The sequence below is a fragment of the Stomoxys calcitrans genome, chromosome 2 (genome assembly GCF_963082655.1).
Source record: "Stomoxys calcitrans chromosome 2, idStoCalc2.1, whole genome shotgun sequence".
Classification (NCBI taxonomy): domain Eukaryota; kingdom Metazoa; phylum Arthropoda; class Insecta; order Diptera; family Muscidae; genus Stomoxys; species Stomoxys calcitrans.
In genome coordinates, this window is record NC_081553.1 from 22,581,126 (window position 1) to 22,605,196 (window position 24,071).

Here is a 24,071-nt window from a genome sequence, read left to right on the forward strand (position 1 = left end):
TTGCCCGATTTTGCCGAAATTTGGGACAGTGGATTAAGTTAAGACATTTGACATACTTCTACAATATGGCACAGATCGGTTTAGATTTGGATATAGCTGCCATATAGACCGATCTCTCGGTTTTTTGTTTTGGAGCCATAAAAGCCGCATTTATTGTCCGATTTGTGGGACAGTGAATTAAGATAGGCCCCTCGACATCTTCCTGCATTTGGGATCAGATCGGTTCAGATTTGGATAAAGCCACCATATAGACTGATCTTTCGATTTAAGATTTTGGACCCATAAAACGCGCATTTATTGTCCGATTTTGACAAAATTTGGGACAGTGAGTTAATGAAGCCCCTCGACATATTTCTGCAATTTGGCCTAGATCGATCAAAATTTGCACATAGCTATCATATAGACCGTTCTCTCGATTTAAGGTTTTGAGCCCATAAAAGACGCATTTATTTTATGATGTCGCCGAAATTTGGGACATTGTGGTAGGACCTTCGACGTCCTTCTTCAATTTGGCCCAGATCGGTGCAGATTTGAATATATTTTTGTCCGATGTCGCCGAAAATTGGGACAGTGAATTATGTTAGGCCCTTCGAAATTCTTCTTCATTTTGGCTCAGATCGGTCCAGATTTGGATATAGCTGTTTTATAGACCGATCTCTCGATTTCAGGTTTTGGTGCGCATTGAATGGGACAGTGAGTTATTTTAGGGCCTTCCACATCCCTCTTTAAATTTGGACCAGATCGGTTCAGATATGGATATTGCAGCCATATAGGCCGATCTCCCGATTTAGGCTGTTCGACATCCGTGTCGTATATGGTTCAGATAGGTCTATATTTGGATATAGCTACCAAAAAGACCAATATTTTGGACTACCAAATTGAACAATGACTTCTATTTATTAGACCACTTAATGTAAGTGCAGAATTTGGTCCAAATCGGACCATATTCCGATATAGCTGCTATGGCGGTAATTTATGCCGTCGGATTATGACGAAAGGTGGTTTACATATATGCCCGAGGTGGTGGGTATCCAAAGTTCAACCCGGCCGAACTTAACGCATTTTTACTTGTTTTTTTTTTTTTTTTTTTTTTTGAAAACTTTCCTCTAGTTCTTATGCTTTTTAAGAACAATACTTTTTCCTTTTTGGGGCACTCTAATTTGCAATTTTAAGTTTTCAAGTATTTTAGGTTAATTTTTAATAAAAATACCTATTCCGACACTTACATTGTACTCTCAGTGTAATGCTGGAACTTCGTGTTTCACCCTCCGTATTGGTAGCGCCGCAGGCATAGGCACCCGCACTTTCCCTTTCCAGTTGGGTGAGATGCATAATTTCCGAACTTTCGCCGGACATACGCATACCCTGCAAAGAAAAAAAAAAACAAATTAGAAAAGAAAATTCAATTTACATTTAAATGCTCATTATTAAAAGTGATGAAATGCTTCAAGGATATATAATTTGCGAGTACACAATTATACTCCGTCAATGTGTCAGTCAGTCGAGCAGCTACTCTATAATTATGTTAGAAGTTTGTTTATTTATTTGATAAATTTTAAAAAAGGACAAGAAATCACACTTCCACAAACGCCCGCCTTTAGGTTTCAATACCGACATGCAAACATATATAAGCCATCCTTCCAAAAGTCACAGAGTGTACGCTACTCACTCTCTCTGTGGTGAGAATGTTTTAATTAACATTATTTTTATTTGTAAAAGTTAATCTTAGATATAACAAAGACATTATTAAGTCAAAGTTCCTCAACACAGTATTGTCGCTTTGTCGTTTAACGATGGATACGATGTTTCACAAGCATACCCTGCAGCAGCAACACTATCCATCCATACCCACTCCCACACATACACACAAACACATAGAAACATAACAGTGGTCGCTGCTCTGGGCCACTGTTGAGAAATGAGAGTGTTACTGTGGTTTGCTACTGTGATGGTATTGGTGCTGGTTGTTTCTTTTTATCTCATTTTCATTGTTAGTGTATTGTTGCTACGTTGGTTGGGGAGATATGACGACGCAACAGGAAAAAGCCATCTTGGTTAATGGAACCAAAATTAAAGTCATGTTAGAAGCATACTTACACAATGTAAACTGTCTTTCTAAACGTGCATTGGTGTGTAACGAAAAAAAAAAATAGTTGCATACTTTGGGATAAAAAAAATAAATGGTACTATGAAATATGTAGCAAGATATGGTGCAAAACACCAAACAAGAAAATTATTTTACAAAATTAAAAAAAAAAAAAAAACAAGTAAAAGCGTTCTAAGTTCGGCTGGGCCGAATCTTATATACCCTCCACCATGGATCGCATTTGTCGAGTTCTTTTCCCGGCATCTCTTCTTAGGCAAAAAGGATATAAAAAAAGATTTTATATGATTACATGTTGGAGACCTTTGTAAAATGTCAGCCAATTCAAATTGGCTGACAATTCAAATTCAAATTGGCTGCGCCCTTTGGGAGCTCAAGAAGTAAAATAGAGAGATCGATTTATATGGGAGCTGTATCGGGCTATAGACCGAATCAGATCATAATAAACACGTATGTTGATGGTCATGAGAGAATCCGTAGTACATAATTTCAGGCAAATCGGATAATAATTGCGACCTCTAGAGCCTCAAGAAGTCAAGATCCCAGATCGGTTTATATGGCAGCTATATCAGGTTATTGACCGATTTTAACCATACTTGGCACAGTTGTTGGATATCATAACAAAACATGTCGTGCAAAATTTTATTCCAATCGGATAAGAATTGCGCACTCTAGAGGCTCAAGAAGTCAAGACCCAAGATCGGTTTATATGGCAGCTATATCAGGATATAAACTGATTTAAACCATACTTGGCACATTTATTGAATATCATAACAAAACACGTCGTGCAAAATTTCACTCTAATCGGATAAGAATTGCGCACTCTAGAGGCCCAAGAAGTCAAAACCCAAGATCGGTTTATATGACAGCTATATCAGGTTATGGACCGATTTGAACCATACTTGGCACAGTTGTTGAAAGTCATTGCGAAACACGTCGTGCAAAATTTCATTCCAATCGGATTAGAATTGCGCCCTCTAGAGGCTGAGGAAGTCAAGACCCAAGATCGGTTTATATGGCAGCTATATCAAAACATGGACCGATATGGCCAATTTACAATCCCAACCGACCTACACTTGTAAGAAGTATTTGTGCAAATTTCAAGCGGCTAGCTTTACTTCTTCGAAAGTTAGCGTGCTTTCGACAGACAGACGGACGGACGGACATGGCTAGATCGTCATAAAATGTCACGACGATCAAAAGTATATATACTTTATGGGGTCTCAGACGAATATTTCGAGGAGTTACAAACAGAATGACGAAATTAGTATACCCCCATCCTATGGTGGAGGGTATAATAATCAATTTGTGTTTGTTTGTTTGTCGGTTTGTTTGTTTGTTCCGTATAGACTCAAAAACGGCTGAATCGATTACCTTAGAATTTTCACAGATTCTGTAGGTTGGTCTGGAAGGAAACAAAGGCTATATAATTTTTTGATATCGGAAGGGGGGCGGACCCTCCCCCTTACCCCAAAAGTACTACCCAATAATAAAAGTGGACCAATCGGGACAATATGGGATTCAAATGAAAGTTATTCAAGAGTAGAGTACGAATTTCTAATTTCATAATAAAAGTTGGGTCCAAGTACCAGGGGGGCCGCCCGAGCCCCAAAACCCCTTCGAATAGGTTTATTTGACGATCATGACAATATGGGACTCAAATGAAAGGTAGTTGGGAGTAGATTACGAATATGGTCAGGAAGTAGGAATAGGCTTTATAATTTATTGATAATGGAAGGGGGCGGTCCCTCCCCCGTTACCCCAAAAATACCACCCAAAATCAAAAGTGGACCGATAAGGACAATATGGGTATCAAATGAAAAGTATGCGGGAGTAGACAACAAATCTGGCATACAAATTTATGTCGATGTATAGGGGGTCACTCCACCAGCCCAAAAACGAGCAAAATGGGCACAATAGCCAATAACGGGTATATGGGATTCGGTTTGTTTGTTCCGTATAGACTGAAAAACGGCAGAATTGATTTTCTCGAAATTTTCGCATATTGTGTAGGTTGGTCTGGAAGGAAACATATCGGAAGGGGGACGGACCCTCCCCCTTATGCCAAAAACACAACCCAAAATCGAAATTTGACCGATTGGGACAGTATAGGTATCAAATGAAAGGTATTGGAGAGTAGAATACGAATATGGTATTAAAATTTGAGTCTAAGTCCCATCAGGCCCCCAACCCTAAAATTGCCCCAAACTGACATATTGAAAGTCAATTTCAATATGGGGCTCAAATGAAAAGTATTCGGGAGTAGATTTCGAATTTGGCATACAAAATCATATCGTAGTATAGGTGGTCACGCCACTCCTCGAAAACACCATAAGACCCATTATGGCTATATGATACTTGGCTGAACAGATTTTCTCAAAATTTTCATAGATTGTGTACGTTTGCCTGGAATGAAACATAGGCTATATATTTATGAATGGAATGAAACACAGGCTATATAATTTTTACATATTCGGTGGAGATGGATCCTCCCCTTTACCGTAAAAACGCCACCCTTATCCCAAAGTGGTCCAAGGGACACAATAAAGGTATCAAATGAAAGGTATTGGAGACCAGAACACGAATATGGTTTTAAAATTTGGGTTCAAGTACCCTGCGGGGCCCCCCTCCAACCCCAAAACTCCTCTAAACAGATATATTCGATGTTCATGTTAATATGGAACTCAAATGAAAAGTATTAGGCAGTAGATTACAAACATGGCATAAAATATTAGGTCCAAGTAATGGGAGGTCGCCCACCCCCAAATGGGCATATTAGCCGACCATAGCTATATGGGACTCAAATGAACGGTATTTTGCAGTAGACTACGAATGTGACATTAAAATTTGCGTTCAAGTCTAGGTGTGCGCTATTCCTCCTAAAAATACGTCAAATGAGTTTTTTGACCCATTATGGCAATATGGGACTCAAATAAAAGATATTTGAGTGTTTTGGGGTACACCCTAAAGCACCCGCTAAACTGAACTTCATTTCCGGTGGGAATAAAGAACAAATTTGATATCTATTTTCAGTGCAAAGTGCTGGTGGCCGCCCCAGGCTATGGCAATATGAGGTTCAAATTGAAGGGATTTGGAAGTGCAGCACGAATTTAATATCCGTTTTTAAGTTGAAATGTCTGAGGTGCCATCCCTCCCCTAATGAGTACATTACCCTAAGGAAGAACATTACCCCCTAAACTGAACTTCATTTTCGTTGGTAATAAAGAACGAATTTGATATCTTTTTTCAGTAAAAAGTGTTCCAGCCCCAAAAACACCCTCCAAACGGTTCATATTTACCGGCCGTGGCAATATGGAGCTCAAATTAAAGGGATTTGGAAGTGCAGCACGAATTTGATATCCATATTTGAGTCGAAATGTCTGAGGTGCCATCGCTTCCCTAATGAGAACATTACCCTAAGGAAGAACATTACCACCATGAACCGAGAAGGGGCAAATTCTCACACATCAAAGAGTGCTAGCCGATTCAAGTTTAAACTCAATGATAGGGGACTTCTTTTTTGTAGCCGAGTCCGAACGGCGTCCCGCAGTGCGACACCTCTTTGGGGAAAATTTTTTAAATGACCATGCATGGCATTGTACCTTGCAAATGTCGGCAACGTTAAGAGGGGATAACTACCGCTTTGTCTGATGTTCTCGCCAGGATTCGTACGTGTTGAGCTCCATAGGCCACATTGGCACGAATTCGATATCCGCATTCAGCGCGAAGTGTCCCCACCCTAAAGAGATATTAGAGAGTTAAAGAAGGCGCAGAGGAGCGGGCTCGGTTCGGCTAGTTCACTATAAAAATGGATTTAAATGTTCCCGACTAATGAGTTCTAAGTCCGAATATTAGAATATTTTTCCGTCATTTTGCACTTCATTTGTTAGTTTCTCTGTATACCTGTTCGTCCATCAGGAGAACTATGTATACACCTGTATCTGTTCATGAACCAAATATCATCGTCACTCCAACTGTCAGTTCTTCTATTTGACATTCAATCTTTACCAAAGCTTCATTTAAAATTTTCTGTCCAATATATATCTCAATTGTTTGTAATTTTTTGAGTTTTTAAAAATTTTAGAGTTTTCCAAAGTGGGAAGGAAAACTCCAGTTTTTTTTTTGGATATTTCCTCAACTAATATTTGAAATTCTTCCACTTCAAATCTTTGAAGTTTCGTTAAATCCTAATATTTGGAAAATCATTTACTAGCAGACTAACGAACGATTGTTTACAATCTACCAGCTCGTTCGTCATTCCTTGGCGGCTGTCGCGAGCTTCCACTACTAAATTATAAGCAAAAAGATGAAGATGAAGTAGTCATCATTATCCTTGCACATGTCATCTTCTAGTACTGCTGGTACATCGTCTTGAGTCTCATAATCATCATCGCCGTCGTCGTCATCTTAGAACAGAAGCAGGTTGACTTTTTCCCATAATTATCCCCAGAGTGTAAAGTAAACCTTTGTAAACGTGTTTTTGGTGAGTCCTGTCTGTCTGTCTGTCAGTCTGTATGTGTGTCTCTTTGTACTATGGAAGTTCTCAAAGACATTCATTTTCACATTCGTTCATTTGATTTCAACTCCCTGCCACGAGGTAAGGGTAGTTAACTTACAACAAGTTAAATTATGGGATAGGACAGGATATAGCGTTAACAATGCTACTTCTGTGGAAGCTACAGTTAAGGCTCCTGATGCGAATCATGATGATGCCGGCTACGACGATGGCGATGGCTGTGCCCCTGCTGCAGCAACTGCTGGCGACATTCCATGTTGAGATATTTTAATGAGTTTTCCTTGTTTGTCATTTACTTTGTTTTATTTCTTTTTTGGATTTTAAGCTTATACTCGTATTTGTTGTTGTGTTTATATCAAAACACAGCACCAGCAACAACAATAAGATGCAAAGAATACAGCACCCGTCAGTACTACAAAATAATATACACTCGTACAATGAAAATCACAAGGAAAATGTGAACCGTAATAATGACAAAAAATTTTCAAAATTTTTATAAAAAAAAAAAAAAAATTTTGGAAAGAAATAAAACTTTGCTAAAAGTATTCTTTTTTCCACAAACAATGGTATAAAAATATTTTTCGATTGTTTTTCTTCCGAGACGATCGGAGATTTTTCTTTACATATGGAAGAGATTGCAACAGACATCAACCACTATGGGACGCGTTTCGTAATTTGGTTTAGAATTACTCATCAGCCATAGTAGGTGTGAAGACTTTAAGGGCCGAACGTTGGTATGTTGTACTTATTCAGAATTTATTTCCGAAACGCCTCTACGATATAAAAACCACATGAATCACGCTCGACAACACTGTCTATTAGCTATACTTTACCCAATGCATGTGTTTTGTGTAATGGCAGATTTTTGTCTACTTTTGAAGGATAGACAACGGCAACGGCTCTCGCTGTAGCTCCGTGTACCCAGATTCGAATCCCGACCGGGCTCTGCCGAATTTTTTAATTTTCTAGTTTTTCTTAAATTTTTATACCACCCACCACAGGATGAGGGTATACTAATTTCGTCATTGTGTTTTTAAATACTCGAAATATTCGTCTGAGACCCCATAAAGTATATATATTCCTGATCGTCCTGACATTTTAAATCGATCCAGCCATGTCCGACTGTCTGTCTGTCCGTCCATCCGTCCTTTCGAAGGAGTAAAGCTAGCCGCTTGAAATTTTGCACAAATACTCCTTATTAGTATAGGTCGGTTGGGGTTGTAAATGGGCTATATCGGTCCATGTTTTGATATAGCTGCCATATAAACCGATTTTGGGTCTTGACTTCTTGAGCATCTAGAGGGCGCAATTCCTATCCGATTGGAATGAAATTTCGCACAACGTGTTTCGCTATGACTTCCAACAACTGTGGTAAGTACGGTTCAAATCGGTTCATAGCCTGATATAGCTGCCATATAAACCGATCTTGTGTCTTGATTTCTTGAGCCTTTAGAGAGGGCAATTCTCGTCCGATTTGACTGAAATTTTGCACGTAGTGCTTTGGTATCACTTCCAACAACTGTGTTAAGTATGATTCAAATCGGTTCATAATCTGATATAGCTGCCATATAAACCGATCTTGAGCCACTAGAGGGCGCAATTCTAGTCCGATTTGAATGAATTTTGTTATGATATCCAAAAACTGTACCAAGTATGGTTCAAATCGGTGAATAACCTGAAATTGCTGTCATATAAACCGATCTTGAATCTTGACTTCTTGAGCTTCTAGAGGGCGCAATTCTTTTCCGATTTAGCTGAAATTTTTCATGACGTATTTGATTCGTACTTTCAACAACTGTGCCAAGTATGGTTAAAATCGGTCAATAACCTGATATAGATGCCATATAAACCGATCTGGGATCTTGACTTCTTGAGGCTCTAGAGGTCGCAATTATTATCCGATTTGCCTGAAATTATGTACTACGGATTCTCTCATGACCATCAACATACGTGTTTATTATGATCTGATTCGGTCTATAGCCCGATACAGCTCCCATATAAATCGATCTATCTACTTTACTTCTTGAGCCCCCAAGGGGCGCTTATTCGAATTGGCTGACATTTTACACAGGTCTCCAACATATAATTTAATTGTGGTCCAAACCGAACAATATCTTGACATCGCTCTAATAGCAGAGCAAATCTTTTTTATATCCTCTTTTGCCTAAGAAGAGATGCCGGGAAAAGAACTCCACAAATGCGATCCATGGTGGGGGACATATAAGATTCGGCCCGGCCGAACTTAGCACGCTTTTACTTGTTTTGCCTTAGAAGAGATGCCGAGAAAAAAACTCGACAAATGCGATCCATCATGGAGGGTATATAAGATTCGGCCCCGCCAAACTTAGCACGCTTTACTTGTTTTATTTTATTTTATTTAATTTAATTTAATTTAATTTAATTTTATTTTATTTTATTTTATTTTATTTTATTTTATTTTATTTTATTTTATTTTATTTTATTTTATTTTATTTTATTTTATTTTATTTTATTTTATTTTATTTTATTTTATTTTATTTTATTTTATTTTATTTTATTTTATTTTATTTTATTTTATTTTATTTTATTTTATTTTATTTTATTTTATTTTATTTTATTTTATTTTATTTTATTTTATTTTATTTTATTTTATTTTATTTTATTTTATTTTATTTTATTTTATTTTATTTTTTTTTTATTTAATTTTATTTTATTTTATTTTATTTTATTTTATTTTATTTTATTTTATTTTATTTTATTTTATTTTATTTTATTTTATTTTATTTTATTTTATTTTATTTTATTTTATTTTATTTTATTTTATTTTATTTTATTTTATTTTATTTTATTTTATTTTATTTTATTTTATTTTATTTTATTTTATTTTATTTTATTTTATTTTATTTTATTTTATTTTATTTTATTTTATTTTATTTTATTTTATTTTATTTTATTTTATTTTATTTTATTTTATTTTATTTTATTTTATTTTATTTTATTTTATTTTATTTTATTTTATTTTATTTTATTTTATTTTATTTTATTTAATTTTATTTTATTTTATTTTATTTTATTTTATTTTATTTTATTTTGTTTTATTTTAAACAAAACAAATTTTGTGTGAAATTTCATGCCAAAGTGGACACAACCAAGTTTAGACATTTAGTGGTTGAATGACTCAGTGGATGTCTAATAAGCAACCAACCATTCCGTCAGTCAGTTAGTCAGTCATTCATAGAACGCGATTCACATTCAAACAACTTATTGTGGCAGTAGTACACCTCAAGTCCCCGATGCACGCACAGCAACTCTCAAACTACTAAGAAATTCAAATGCAGTCCTTTAATTTTCATTAGTCCATGGCATGGGGCCAAACGAAAGATGTTTAGCTTCCATCATAGAAACAGGAAGACAAGGTGATTTATTGTTTGTTATAGAAACCTAAACGACAACAAAAAGGTCCTTACCACGAATGCCTGGATTTTTATATTTATTTGGTTTTTTCTTAGAATATACCTTCGTTGTACCTTTGATTAATGCTTGACATCTAAAATGTGTTAAGAAATTGAGAGATGTTAAATCCCAAAAGGGATAAAGGTTTCTGACTTGTTTTGCAGCAAGTCAGCGCTAACATATTCAAAGTGATAATAATACTAAGTATTTCGAGGAAATTAGAAATGGAAATCCGCAAAATGTCGTAAATATCAAGAAGGTTGGTATTGCTTAAGCTAAGTTAATAATTTATTGGATGTACAACATGAACCCACGAGACTTAATGACATCAACCCATATGACTTAAATGCTGTTAAGTGCTTCGAAGGACATCAGTGCATTTGTTATATTGTGATATGAAATTGTAAAATTTTGTTTTTATGACAATACCAAGTGGACAAATTTGGATTTGTCCAATTAATTTAAGTTACAATTTATCGTAGAATAAGTATTAGACATTCTGAATTGTATTGTGAATTGTAAAATGAATTTTGTAGCATGTAAGAGGTTATATATTAGTTAAGCTATTGTGAATTTCTAGTAATAAGTATTTTAGTACTATAGCTCCCTTGCATTTCCTCTTGCTTAATTCTGGCACTTCTTTTCCAACGGCAGCAAGGTGAGCACACAACATTTCCCCCCTCTCTTATCCCCAATAAATCCTGTACTCCTTATACACCACATACCGAAACTTAACGCCTTCTCATTTTTTCCTCTTCTCATTACCTCAATATACACTTATCATTCCTCTTGGCATGAGGAATAATAAGTAACATCACCTACATTACAGTCCACACATCATCCCCCAAGGGAACTCCAATTGTGACGTCATCCGCTCTCTCATTCCACTTACCCCCCCTCTGCGTCTAACTGGAACCCCCCAAGGTTGTGCATGGTCCTTCGAAACCGTCCACTGAGAAACCATAAATTGAGGTAAATCCCATCAGCATCAAACATACATAGTTGTTTGTCATCATTTCGGTAAGTGAAACCTGTTGTGTTCGTAAAAGAAGTAAAAAAAACAAAAAAGCAACATACATTACATACACACTTAAAAACGTTCGAGTGACAAAAACCCCAAAAAAAGGAGATAAAAATTACACCAAAACGCACTGTGAAGGCAAATTGCATGTGGAAAATTGCAAAAAAAACGCATTTTTTAATGCGATGTGATATGGGAAAATCTGTGTAGAATCCCTTAAAAGAGATAAATAAAAATTTGTTATTTATTAGAATTTGTCAGCTCGTCTCATTCTCACTTAAAAAGTGTGTATGTAATTGCTTTACGTTTTTTTTAAAGGTAGAATCGTCTATTGTGAGAGGAAAGTGCTAAAAGTGCAAAGAAAAAGTGTGATTTCTGTCTGTCCGCGTGGGTTGGACACGGAGAAAAAGTGTTATTTTTTGTTGTACACGTCGCTGGAAAATTGCATTAAAACTTGATGTCATTTCGTGTTTTTTTTTTTTTTTTTTTTTTTTTTTTATTTGCTGGCAAAAATCCCGTTAAAGTCAAATGAAAGTCGTTTAAAGTTTTCATAACGGATAAAAATCACAAAAAAAAAAAAAAAAAAAACAAATATATATTCAAAGCAGAAACATAAAAATGGAAATACATAGTCCGTTCTATATACAACGCAAAGTTCAACGATCGTTTCGTACAGTGTATAAAGGAACGGAGATTAATGTAAATTCTCTCTCTTTCTCTCTCTCTCTTCCTCTCGATATCTCTCTCGCCAAAAGCAAAGAAAAGAAAAGCAAAAAAAAAGGCACTCAGACAGACAGACACGCACTTTAAGAAGAAGAGCTTAGTTCACATTTTGAATATGTTTGGAGTAAAGTAGATGTGCAAGTGAAAAGCAAAAGAAAAAAAAAAAAAAAAATCAAGATTTAAACAAAAAAGTGCAACAGGCAATAAATAATTAAAAGAAGGCAAATTTAAGTTGTGAAGAGGCAAATGTGCTAGAAAACAAAAGGAAAAGGTGCATTATTGTTGTTCACATGTTGTAAAGCTAACAAAAAGCTGTACATTTCGAAAATTTTGTTATAAAGGAAAAAAAAAGAGATAATTTGTGGAAAGGCGGCAAGTGAATTTAAAAGAAACGAAAACGAAGAAAAGCAACCTATCACACTCACATACAAACATAGTTAAAATCCGACAACACATAACAATTTTAAAAGAAATTATAAAATTTTATAAAGAAAAGGTGTTAAAATTGTTCAATAGTAAAAGCTGGCCGCCAAAAATATAAAATATTGCACAGTGGTTATAAAATATTGCACATTGTGTTCTAATATTGCCCATTGTTATAAAATATTGCACGTGGTTAAATCTATTGCACCGGTTTTTATAAAATATTGCCCATTGTTATAAAATATTGCACGTTGTTAAATCTATTGCACCGGTTTTTACAAAATATTGCTCGTTGTTGTTGTATGTCGCTCGGGTTTTGTGAAATATTGCACGTTGTTACAAAGTATTGCACAGCCCTATAAAATATTTCAGTTTTCACAAAATATTGCACAAATCAAAATCGTCAACCCACTCTCTTATACGCAATTTATTCCACAGGAATTGAAAAGTCAACCCTTTTTTTTATTCACGGGTTGTGTTAAACAATTGAAAAATCACAACGCCATTTCCATGTTATTGCACATTTCGCAGTTGTTAACCCGCTCTCATAAAGGCTTAATTCGTTGGAAAGAAAGCTAAAAATTTGAACCTTTTTTGTGGGCAATTTATGTTAAAATTTATACACATATTCAGAAGAATTACGAAATCACAACCTTAATAGTATTGCACACTCCTAATTGCTGACCCGCTCTTGTGAACACCTTATTTAGGAAAATATAAATATTGCAAGTTAAATTGAGAATATTTCGCCATATCACAACGCTATTTTCATATCACAGCTCATATGCTGACCCACTTTCATGCATGCTAAATCATACCAAAAGAAAAAATAAAAACAAATTTCCTATTAATCACCTACTTATGTGGGGTTTATTTTGGCAAAATATTGTACAATTATGAACATCACCACAGCGTGATATTATTGCAGAGAAGCTTGTTTAAAAATATTAAAATATTGCACAATTCCGATACCATCACAGTTTTTATATTGCACTGGAGTTGATTAAAAAGTAATATATTGCACTAAATAAGGCTCTTACATCTAAATCACAGCACTGTAGTTTTTATTGCACGGCTCCCTCACATATTTGTTATATTTTCATAATTATTGGACGATTCTATTCCTTTTTTTTTGCAAATTGAAATTATCCATCAAGCAAACAAACGTAAACAAAGAAAACAGAAGGAAAAAAAAAAAAAACTAACCCACCAAAGCAACAGAGTTATTACAAGAAGAAGAACAAAAAAAAAAAAAAAGATCTGACCGAAAAACGTAAAGCATAAACAAAACAGAAGGGCGATTGCCTGTCTTGTTGGTTGGAAGTAGAAGGAGACAACATACGCGCCAATTTGCCCCTCAGGCTGTTATTAATACGTATGAGTGTATGTATATGCATTTTCTAGGGTCTCGTTTGTGCTGCTTGCTTCATACGCATTCACGCTGCCGCTGATTGATAGGCAGAGCCCGCAGTAGTCAGCCACCTGATAGACACAGACCCCCCCCCCACATACCATCATTATTTATTCTCGGCAAGTTTGTTTTGCGCTTCTGACTCTCATTGGAAGTAGTCATATGAAGATCAAAACAAACCACCAAATACGCGGTGTTGCCAGACTCGGTGTTGCCAGACTGGTGATTTTGTAACGGGTTGTGGGATTGTATTTTTTTTCTTGGGAAAATTTCCTCGGTTATGTTAATTGACGGAAAACCGTAAACCGTCCAGGGAAATCATTCTCTTCCGTCAGAAAACATACACTGAAAGAAAAAATACACTCAAAGAGAAATACAATCAAAAGGGAGAAGGGAAAAAAGAAAAACACGCTCAAGGAAGAAATTCACTTAAAGAATTGTCTCAAAGAAAAGCTACACTCAAAGAAAAACTACACTGAAAGAAAAACTACACTCAAAGAAAAACTACACTGAAAGAAAAACTACACTCGAAGAAAACTACACTTGAAAAAAAAAAAAAAAGTATTCTCAAAGAAAAAAAAAAAAAAACTCCACTCAGGGAGAATACACTCAAAGAAAAATTACACTTAAAGAAAAAGTACACTCGGAAAAAATAATACAGCGGCATTGCATTCGTGCAAATCATTCAATTCATATGTAATTTGGATTGATAGTTAGGGAATTGTTTACGTACTAACAAACCCAACACATATATGAACTAACCCCTTTTTTACAAACCATATACATTTCCTTTACCTGATTTTCAGCCTTATGTGCACTTGTTTAACAAGTTGATGAGAAAATCAGATATATTTGAAGAAATTTATAAGGCGTATGTGGGTTTTTGAACGTTGAAAGGTTCATTTACACATACGATCAAAAACCAATCCGTGATAATTTTCAACAAATATCGTCTAAACAATATTGTGAAATTAAGATTTTTTTTGCTTGCTTCTCGAAAAAAAAAAAAAAAAAAAAAAAAAAAAAAAATTTCTCCGTTGAAACATTCGCAAACTCGTGAATCTATCTACGAGAACAATATATTCGTCTCCCAGTAAAATTCAATTTTGAGTGAATTCTCATTCACTGTTGTACATAACTTTCTAGTTCAATGAAAAGTTGGATTATTCAGAACCGCTCATCTCTCTGGATATGTTCATAGAAGGAATCTGAGTCCCTCGTTCGTAGAGCTATGAATTATTTGAAATAACGCTAAAATCTTGCCTTTAATGTTCTCATATTTGAAGTCTAAGACTACCCATTAGACTACCGCAAAGAAGATTCTGACTTTTAAATTATATTTTTGGCATTTAATGCAGAACCCGCTACTTTACTAGTCCAGAATCTTATCACCGCTCTTTCTATCTAAAACGATTTGGTTACCCATCGAAGCTTTGCACTCGCTATAAATTTCAACCGCAAATCGAAATCGTTTACACTCCTTGTGTTTTCAAAGGCCAAGAGATTTCTAACCACATTTCACACAAATAATTCATCTACATCCCTATCTCAAACCAGAGCTGAAAACTCTGTACTCTTCTCTTACTAGTTCTCTTGCTCAGCGTTGTACGAACTCGGTACAAAATGAGCGTGGAAAAGGCATCTGCGAATCTCACTTCCCAACCTTCGGTATCTGATACCAATACCGGTGCTGCTCCCCCAGCGCAGACCTCGTTAAGTAATGACAAGTTCCTGTTTGATTGTGATCATTTGATCAACTTCTGCACTCAGTTTGAGCAGTGTGAGATCCAAGATCAAACGGATTCGGTATTGGAAGTAAGGTTGGAGGACTTGGAGCATAGGTGGCAGCGACTTCAGACTACATATGAGAGTCTTATGCTAGCTCCGAGAGGTACCAATTCGAAGGACTTTAGAGACAACGCACTGGTTAATTTTAATGCCAGCTCAGAGGCCTATTATACGGCGAGATCCCAAATACTCGATATGCTAAGAATATCTGGTGGAAATACTCGCCAGAATGCAAGGCACAGCCTTATTCCGGCTTATATTCCCCAACCAGCCGCTAATCACTCGTCTCATGATGTTGCTGACAGTTACATCAAAGTCCCTCCCTGTGATACCGAGATATTCAAGGGAGGTTATGAAGAATGGCCGTCATTTCGTGACATGTTCACGGCGGTCTACGCGGACCATCCAAAATTGACCCGAGCTCAAAAGTTATATCATCTGCGAAATAAGACTAGAGGTGACGCCGGTGCCATAGTCAAGCGATATGCGCTCTGCGATGAGAACTTTGATCTTGCTTGGAGTGCCTTGAAGGCTCGCTATGAAAATAAGCGAGTCTTAGTAGACAATCAACTGAAGATTCTCTTCAGTATCCCAACTGCCACTGTGGAGAACAGTGAAGCAATTCACAGGATTCAATCCACAGTTAACGATTGTCTCTGCACCCTCAGGACACTTAACGTCAATGTTGGAAGCTGGGATCCAATTTTGTTGTACTTGGTATCGACCAAGTTGCCAGATGAAACACTGGCTCTCTGGGAACAGTCTCTCACATCTCACCGTGAGCTTCCCACTTGGAACCAGCTGGATGAATTTCTCATCAGCCGCTATGAAATCGTGGAACGCCTTTCGAGCATGAAGGCCACGAAAACCAGAGGTTCGCTCCCGTCTCAGAACAGTGGTAAGATACAAACTTACCACTCGCAAGAAAAGCTAAGCTCTTCTTGCCCCCTGTGCAATTCCGACCACACTATAAGAAGCTGTGGGCAATTTCGAAAATATTCCGCACAACAACGCAACGAATTTGCACACAGGCATAAGTTGTGTATGAATTGCCTCTCCTCGTCTCATCTCAAGACAAATTGCAAGAGTATAAACACTTGCATCATATGTCACAAGCCACACCATACTCTGCTGCACTTTAGGGGTAAGCCAGAAGAGAAGACTGATGATCGCCCAAATCATTCTAATCACGAAGACAACAAGAGTCACGCGAAATCTTCGGGCGTAAGCCCAAAAGACACCTCTCTTAATGAAGCTCCCTCCACTTCAAGCGCCAATCGCTCCTCTCATGTTCAGGCTAATTTCTCATCCAACAACGAGACGATTTTACTACGAACAGCTCTAGTTCGTGTTGAACATCAAGGGGAGTTGTTCACTTTGAGAGCCCTGATTGATCCCGGTTCTCAACGAACCTTTATAACCCAACGAATTCAGAAGCGCTTGCAAATTCCCACTTCCAGAGCGCACTTCGAAATTTTTGGTATTGGAGAACAGACTCAAACTTCGGAAAAGGAATGCCAACTCGTCATTGTCGCTGAAAAATACGATGTTCGCTTCACAGTCTCGGCAATAGTTCTGCCTAAAATGACAAAATGGCTACCCTCTGTTTCATTTGAAGTTTCAAATCCCTCAGATCTGGAGGAACTTGATTTAGCCGATCCAAACTTCAATAAATCCGCTCAAATTGACCTAATTTTAGGCAATGATTCTGAACGCTTCATCAGCATGGAAGGAATCAGAAAGAACGTATGTGGCGATACCTCAGCATACAATACAGTATTTGGCTGGGTATTGAGCGGTCCAATGCAAACTGAAAGAATTTTCTCATTTTCCACTAACGTGGTTGAATCCGAGGATATAAAAATAAGCGAACTTCTGAGAAAATTCTGGGAGCAAGAAGAGGTACCCATGGCTCCCCCTCTTTGTGAGGAAGATCAGTTTTGCGAAGAGTTCTACTCTAAAACTACCACCAGATCCCCGGATGGTAGATACATCGTGAGACTGCCTTTCAAGGCAGAGTTCTCCGATTCCCTGTCTCTCGGCTCTTCTCGCTTTCTCGCTCTAGCTCAATACAATCGTATGGAGACAAAGCTCTCTGATGACCCCGAGCTAAATACAGAGTACAATTCAGTGTTAAGCGAGTACCTTTCTCTCGGTCATGCTGAAGAAACCTCTTCTCAGGAGATAAACTGTTATGGGAAATACAATTCCTTTTATCTCCCTCACCACGCCGTCATTCGTCCAGAGCATAAATCCACAAAGGTGAGAGTTGTGTTTAATGCGTCTCGTAAGAGCAAATCTGGATACTCTCTGAATGACGTGCTGCACACTGGGCCTACGCTACAAACCGATTTGACATCTGTTATCCTCGGCTGGCGCAGATACAGATATGTATTCTGCGGGGATATTCAAAAAATGTATAGGCAGATATGGTTGCATCCAATCGATAGAGCCTATCAGCGAATACTTTTCAGGCCGGATCCTACGGGACCGGTAAAAGATTTCGAACTAAAAACGGTTACCTTTGGCCTCAACTGCGCCCCGTTTTTAGCCATCCGCACCCTTTTGAAACTGGCCGCTGACTCTGAGAACAAATTTCCCAATGTCGCAGAGACATTGAGGAAAGAGACATATGTCGACGACATTTTGTCCGGAGGCTTCTCTATTGAAGACACCATTCAAGCGCAAGGGGACATAATCTCGGTCCTTGCGCAGGCAGGGTTTCCCCTTGTCAAATTAACCGCGAACGACCCACAATTACTGGCAAACCTCCCACCCGAAAGTCTATATAACTCAGACTTCTTGCGTTTCCATGACTCTAGCACTACCAAGACTCTGGGTATCAAATGGAATGCCCTAACTGATTCATTCAGTTACACCCTCAGCGCTATTCCAACCGACCAGCCTATGAGCAAACGCAAAGTTCTCTCCGCCGTCGCTCAACTATTCGATCCTGCAGGATGGGTTGCTCCTGTAGTGATCAAGTCGAAAATTCTGATGCAGCAACTTTGGCTTGAAGGGCTGGATTGGGATGACGAACTAAGCTCGGAAACTCTGGGAAAATGGAATTCTCTGGTCTCTGACTTGGGTCACATTGGGTCGATTTCCGTTCCCAGATGGCTGCAGTACCATCCCTCTGATACCGTGGAGATTCATGGGTTCTCTGACGCATCTCAAGCGGCAATGTGTGCATGCGTATACATTCGGTGTCAGACCTCCAAGTCTGTAGTGTTCTCGAATTTGTTCGTGGCGAAAAGTAAAGTGGCTCCTCTGAAGCCTGTATGCCTTCCACGTTTGGAACTCAATGGTGCCTTCCTCCTAGCGAAACTTGTCAACTATGTGGTGTGCTCGTTCGACATGAACATTAGTGGCATCACGCTTTGGACAGATTCGTCTATTGTTCTTGGTTGGTTAACAAAACCACCATGGACCTGGGAAACATACGTGGCAAATCGAACTTCCAAAATTCATGATCTTCTACCAGAGGGAACATGGCGACATGTACCCACCCACGACAATCCAGCCGACCTCGGTACGAGAGGCTGTAGGCCGCAAGACCTCGCTTGCAATTCATTTTGGTTTCATGGCCCGAATTGGCTGACAAACCCACCGTCAGAATGGCCAGACAGAAACCCTTTGATCTCTCCCGAAATGAGAAAGCGCCTGAATATTCAGGTTATGCACGAAACGGTAGAAGATCCGGACATCTTGCTTAGATTTTCGTCATATCCCCGAGCATTGAGAGTAGTGTCTTATATGCTTAGATTCTGTCATAACTGTCTTAGTGGACGCAGGGGTACCACGAGGATTTCCTCTTCGATTCTTACCCAAGAGGAGGTAAAACGCACAAAATTTCGCCTCATAATGTTGGCACAGATGAAATGGTACCCAGAGGAGTACAAGCAGATCAGTAGATCTGAAGAATTGTCCAACAAAAGCTCACTGCTCTGTCTAAATCCCTTTTTAGACCAGGAAAGAGTCCTTCGTGTGAATGGTCGTCTCGCTGCCTGTTCTTTACCCTATAATGAACGTTACCCCATCATACTTCCTGGGAACTCTCGGCTTTGCCATTTATATCTACTCCATTTGCACGAATTTCTCGCTCACGGTGAATGCATCCTCATGTGCCGGATGATTCAAACGGAGTTTCACATCTCACGTCTCAAACCAAGGGTGAAAGGCATTATTCATAAGTGCAAAACCTGCATCATATTCAGGAAACGATCTTGCGTCCAGATAATGGCTCCGCTCCCTCCTGACAGATGCACCATTACACCAGCATTTCACGTGACTGGTATAGATTTTGCAGGACCCTTTGAGATTAAAAGTTCATCTCTACGCCGATCCCCTCTCTTGAAAGGCTATGTGAGCATTTTCGTGTGCTTCGCCACCAAGGCCGTACACTTGGAGCCATGCTCCGAGCTTTCCACGGCGGCATTTGAGGCCGCTTTTTCTCGTTTTCTTGGGAGGCGAGGCCTACCTAGAAAGGTAGTATCGGATAATGGCAGAAATTTCGTAGGTGCAAGTCGAAAGATGCTGAAAGAATTCAGAAGTTTCATTCAGGTAGCAGCGAGTGACATTGCTGGAAAGTACGCTACCCAAGGCTTTGAGTGGCAGTTTATACCCCCCCATGCTCCACATATGGGTGGCCTTTGGGAATCGGCCGTGAAGTCATTCAAACACCATTTCAAACGAGTAGCAGGCGCTCATCTCTTCACTTTCGAGCAATTCGCTACCGTTCTCGCTCGGATTGAAGGAGTTCTAAACTCCCGTCCAATCTCTGCTGTCTCTGAGGATCCGAACGACCTCACAGCTTTGACTCCCGGACACTTTTTGAAAGGCTCACCAATTGTGGCTTTTCCCGAGCCTCTTGCTCCAGACCTCTCCCTTATAAACAGGTGGCAGAGACTGAAGGCGATACATCACCAGTTCGCTATTCGATGGAAAGAAGAGTACCTCAAAGCTCTTCAAAAGCGATACAAGTGGAAAACCACTTCTCCCAATATAAAGGTCGGCGATCTCGTAGTCGTAATGGACGATCTACTGCCGCCTAGCGACTGGCGACTCGGAAGAGTGGCTAGGACGCATAATGGTCCCGATGAAAATGTAAGAATAGCCGATGTCCGTATCGCCTCGGGCATCATTACTCGACCGATTGTCAAATTGTGCCACTTGCCCTTGCTCGATCAACCCCAATAATAGACCCAGTGTATTGCTATCTCGATGCATGACAATCTCTGCTTTTCAACCCTCCCATCTCATTTCATTTTCCATTTCATCCCTTCATAGACATCTCACTCACCTCTCGGTTCATTTTCAGATTTACAATGCGTGCCCAGGAAGTGTACAAATGTACTCTGTGCCAAAACCGCCATGGCCTCCGGTACTGCCCAAAATTCATCAAGATGACCGTGGAGGACAGAAGGGTGGCAGTGCTAAGGCACAAGTACTGCCGGAACTGCCTGGCCAAAAGCCATATTGTGGACGATTGCCAGTCGATGGAAACTTGCAGGAAATGTGGGTTCCAGCACCATACAATGCTGCACCCACGGAAAGTAGCCCTAAAACCCAAAGACTCCAGCGCTACCAACCAATCTACCCCATCAAGACATCAACGCCAAGAGCCAAGAAGACCCAACAATGGCCAATCCACCTCATCTCAGTCCCAACGAAAACCAGCAAGGCCCAACGTAAGCGTCAAATCACGCCTAGGCCAGCGTAACCAAGTGTCAGCTGGGCAACAGCAACAACAAAAAGCCAGAAAAACCAACAGGCCCAAGGGCCAAAGACACCACCAACAGCCTCAACGCAAGCCTCAACGCAAACCCCAGTCAACCACGACACCGTCAACCAATCAGCCCAATCACTTGATCCTCTCAGAGGCCATCAAGTCCCTGGCGACCGTGCTTTGCGCCTCATCAACCAATTTTGCGTAACCGCAAGGCCGGCGCCATGGACAAATTTGGATTTGTCCAATTAATTTAAGTTACAATTTATCGTAGAATAAGTATTAGACATTCTGAATTGTATTGTGAATTGTAAAATGAATTTTGTAGCATGTAAGAGGTTATATATTAGTTAAGCTATTGTGAATTTCTAGTAATAAGTATTTTAGTACTATAGCTCCCTTGCATTTCCTCTTGCTTAATTCTGGCACTTCTTTTCCAACGGCAGCAAGGTGAGCACACAACATTTCCCCCCTCTCTTATCCCCAATAAATCCTGTACTCCTTATACACCACATACCGAAACTTAACGCCTTCTCATTTTTTCCTCTTCTCATTACCTCAATATACACTTATCATTCCTCTTGGCATGAGGAATAATAAGTAACATCACCTACATTACAGTCCACACATCATCCCCCAAGGGAACTCCAATTGTGACGTCATCCGCTCTCTCATTCCACTTACCCCCCCTCTGCGTCTAACTGGAACCCCCCAAGGTTGTGCACCAAGAAAATATACTTTGTTGGGACTTTATTTACTAAAAGCAAATGTCCATACCACTTCTTTTTGTGTGTGTTCATTTCACACTTCTCTACCTACGAATTTCCATGATTTAAATCACTGTTGTATTTGGCTTAGTATGAAGCTTGGGCCTCCAAAATACGTCTTAGTACGCATTTTAAGCGACACTCATTTCTAAATACAAGAAAATAGCATAAACATACATCACAAACACTACCGCAAAATCCTGACAGAAAAGCCAGACACAAACGCAAGCCCTCATACCTAGCATCAAACAGAAACCACTGCCACCACATACACCACCAAACATAAACACTCCGCCGCAAGAGATTGAGTTCCAGGACAGGTAGACCCCAAGCACATAAATACATTCTCATGACATCTTTTGCGTTGGCATTCGCACAAGCACAAGGACCACATCATCATCATCGTAATACTGATTATTTGTAATATGTCATAAGACATCGTTCTTTGCCAAGATGTGTGAGCAGAGGGAGTGTGAGAGAGCGGGAGCATGAAGAATGGAATATTTTATTAAGGTAAGATGGATATGATTTGCCATATTTGGAAACAAATACGAGGACATTTGCACTAAACGCGAATATATTCTTGAACAAGTACACCCATACCTCAACAGATACGGAGAGACAGATAGACAGACAGTTGGTAGGACGCAGTACCTTATATCCAACTAAACCTTAATGTCTGAGTGAAACATCAAAGCCGCTAAGCTGATGTTTCAATGGGTTTCATTTCGAAGAAAAAAATTTTTATGGCAGATTTATTTACTTGGAAATCTGGAATTTCAATTTGTCTCCCTACTTATTGGGAGAAATGGGAGAGAACTTCAAACGACCAAAAGACATGAAATTCATAATAAGATGCTCGAAATACACTTAAAAAAGTTTAGAAAAAATTTAAACAAAATAATATGCGATAACATATAACAAGTAAAAAGGCGCTGGATACCCACCACCTCGGGTATATATGTAAACCACCTTTCGTCAACATCCGGTGCATACCTTATGTCCCATAGAAGTTTTAACGAAATATGTTCCGATTTGGATCAAATACTAATAAGTACAAGTCATTGTTCAATTGTGTATAACAAAATATTGGTCTTTTTAGTAGCTTTATCTAAAAATAAATCGATCTGAACCATATACCACATGGATGTTGAAACGCCTAACATAGGTCACTGTGTCAAATTTCAGTGAAATCGGATTATAAATGCGCTTTTTTAGGGGCCAGTATCGAGATATCGGTCTGTATGGCAGCTAAATGCAAATTGCAGAAATATTGCAGAAAAAAAATGCGCTCTTTATGGGCCTAGAACCTTAAATCGAGGGTTCGGTTTATGTGGCAGCTATATCCAAATCTGACCCGATCAGGGCCAAATTGAAGAACGATGGCGAAGGGCCTAACACAACTCACTGCCCCAAATTTCGTCCAAATCGGATAATAAATGTGGCTTTTATGGGCCTAAGACCCTAAATCGATGGATCGGTCTATATGGCAGCTACATCCTAATCTGAACCGATCTGAGCCAAATTAACAAATGATGGCGAAGGGCCTAACGCAACTCACTGTCCCAAATTTCGGCGACATCGGACAATAAATGTAGCTTTTATGGCCCCAAAACCTGAAACCGAGAGATCGGTCCATATGTTAGCTATATCCATATCTGAACCGATCTGTGCCATATTGCAGAAGTATGTGAAGGGGCTTAACTTAACTCACTGTCACAAATTTTGGCGACATCGGACAATAAATGCGCTCTTTATGGGCCTAGAACCTTAAATCGAGAGATCGGTCTATGTGGCAGCTATATCCAAATCTGACCCGATCAGGGCCAAATTGAAGAACGATGGCGAAGGGCCTAACACAACTCACTGCCCCAAATTTCGGCAAAATCAGATAATAAATGTGGCTTTTATTGGCCCAAGACCCTAAATCGGAGGATTGGTCTATATGGCAGCTATATCCAAATCTGGATCGATCTGATCCAAATTAACAAAGGATGGCGAAGGGCCTAACACAACTCACTGTCCCAAATTTCGGCGACATCGGATAATAAATGTGGCTTTTATGGGCCTAAGACCTTAAATCGAAGGATCGGTCTATATGGCAGCTATATCCAAATCTGGATCGATCTGAGCCAAATTGAAGAAGGATGTCAAGGAG

General features: G+C 38.9%; 2 protein-coding genes across 7 annotated transcripts in view; one reads left to right on the plus strand and one right to left on the minus strand.

Moving 5' to 3' along the window:
* The window catches only part of LOC106083864 (neural cell adhesion molecule L1), a 557,698-nt gene that overhangs the window by 180,200 nt on the left and 353,427 nt on the right, over positions 1-24,071 (minus strand). For all 4 annotated transcript variants that reach the window (XM_059363589.1, XM_059363587.1, XM_059363588.1 and 1 more), the window contains exon 9: positions 1,227-1,365. In XM_059363589.1, coding sequence (XP_059219572.1) covers positions 1,227-1,365 — 139 coding nt within the window. The remainder of the gene's footprint in view (positions 1-1,226; positions 1,366-24,071) is intronic.
* LOC131995244 (uncharacterized) lies at positions 10,499-21,668 on the plus strand. 3 transcript variants are annotated; one of them, XM_059363591.1, is made up of 2 exons: positions 10,499-11,024; positions 20,739-21,668. In XM_059363591.1, the coding sequence occupies exons 1-2, from the start codon at positions 10,984-10,986 to the stop codon at positions 21,352-21,354; spliced, it is 657 nt and encodes a 218-aa protein (XP_059219574.1). In that variant the 5' UTR covers positions 10,499-10,983; the 3' UTR covers positions 21,355-21,668. The 3 variants fall into 3 exon arrangements, with proteins under 3 accessions (XP_059219574.1, XP_059219575.1, XP_059219576.1); XM_059363592.1 differs by lacking the exon at positions 10,499-11,024 and adding an exon at positions 11,956-12,292; XM_059363593.1 differs by lacking the exon at positions 10,499-11,024 and adding an exon at positions 11,960-12,067.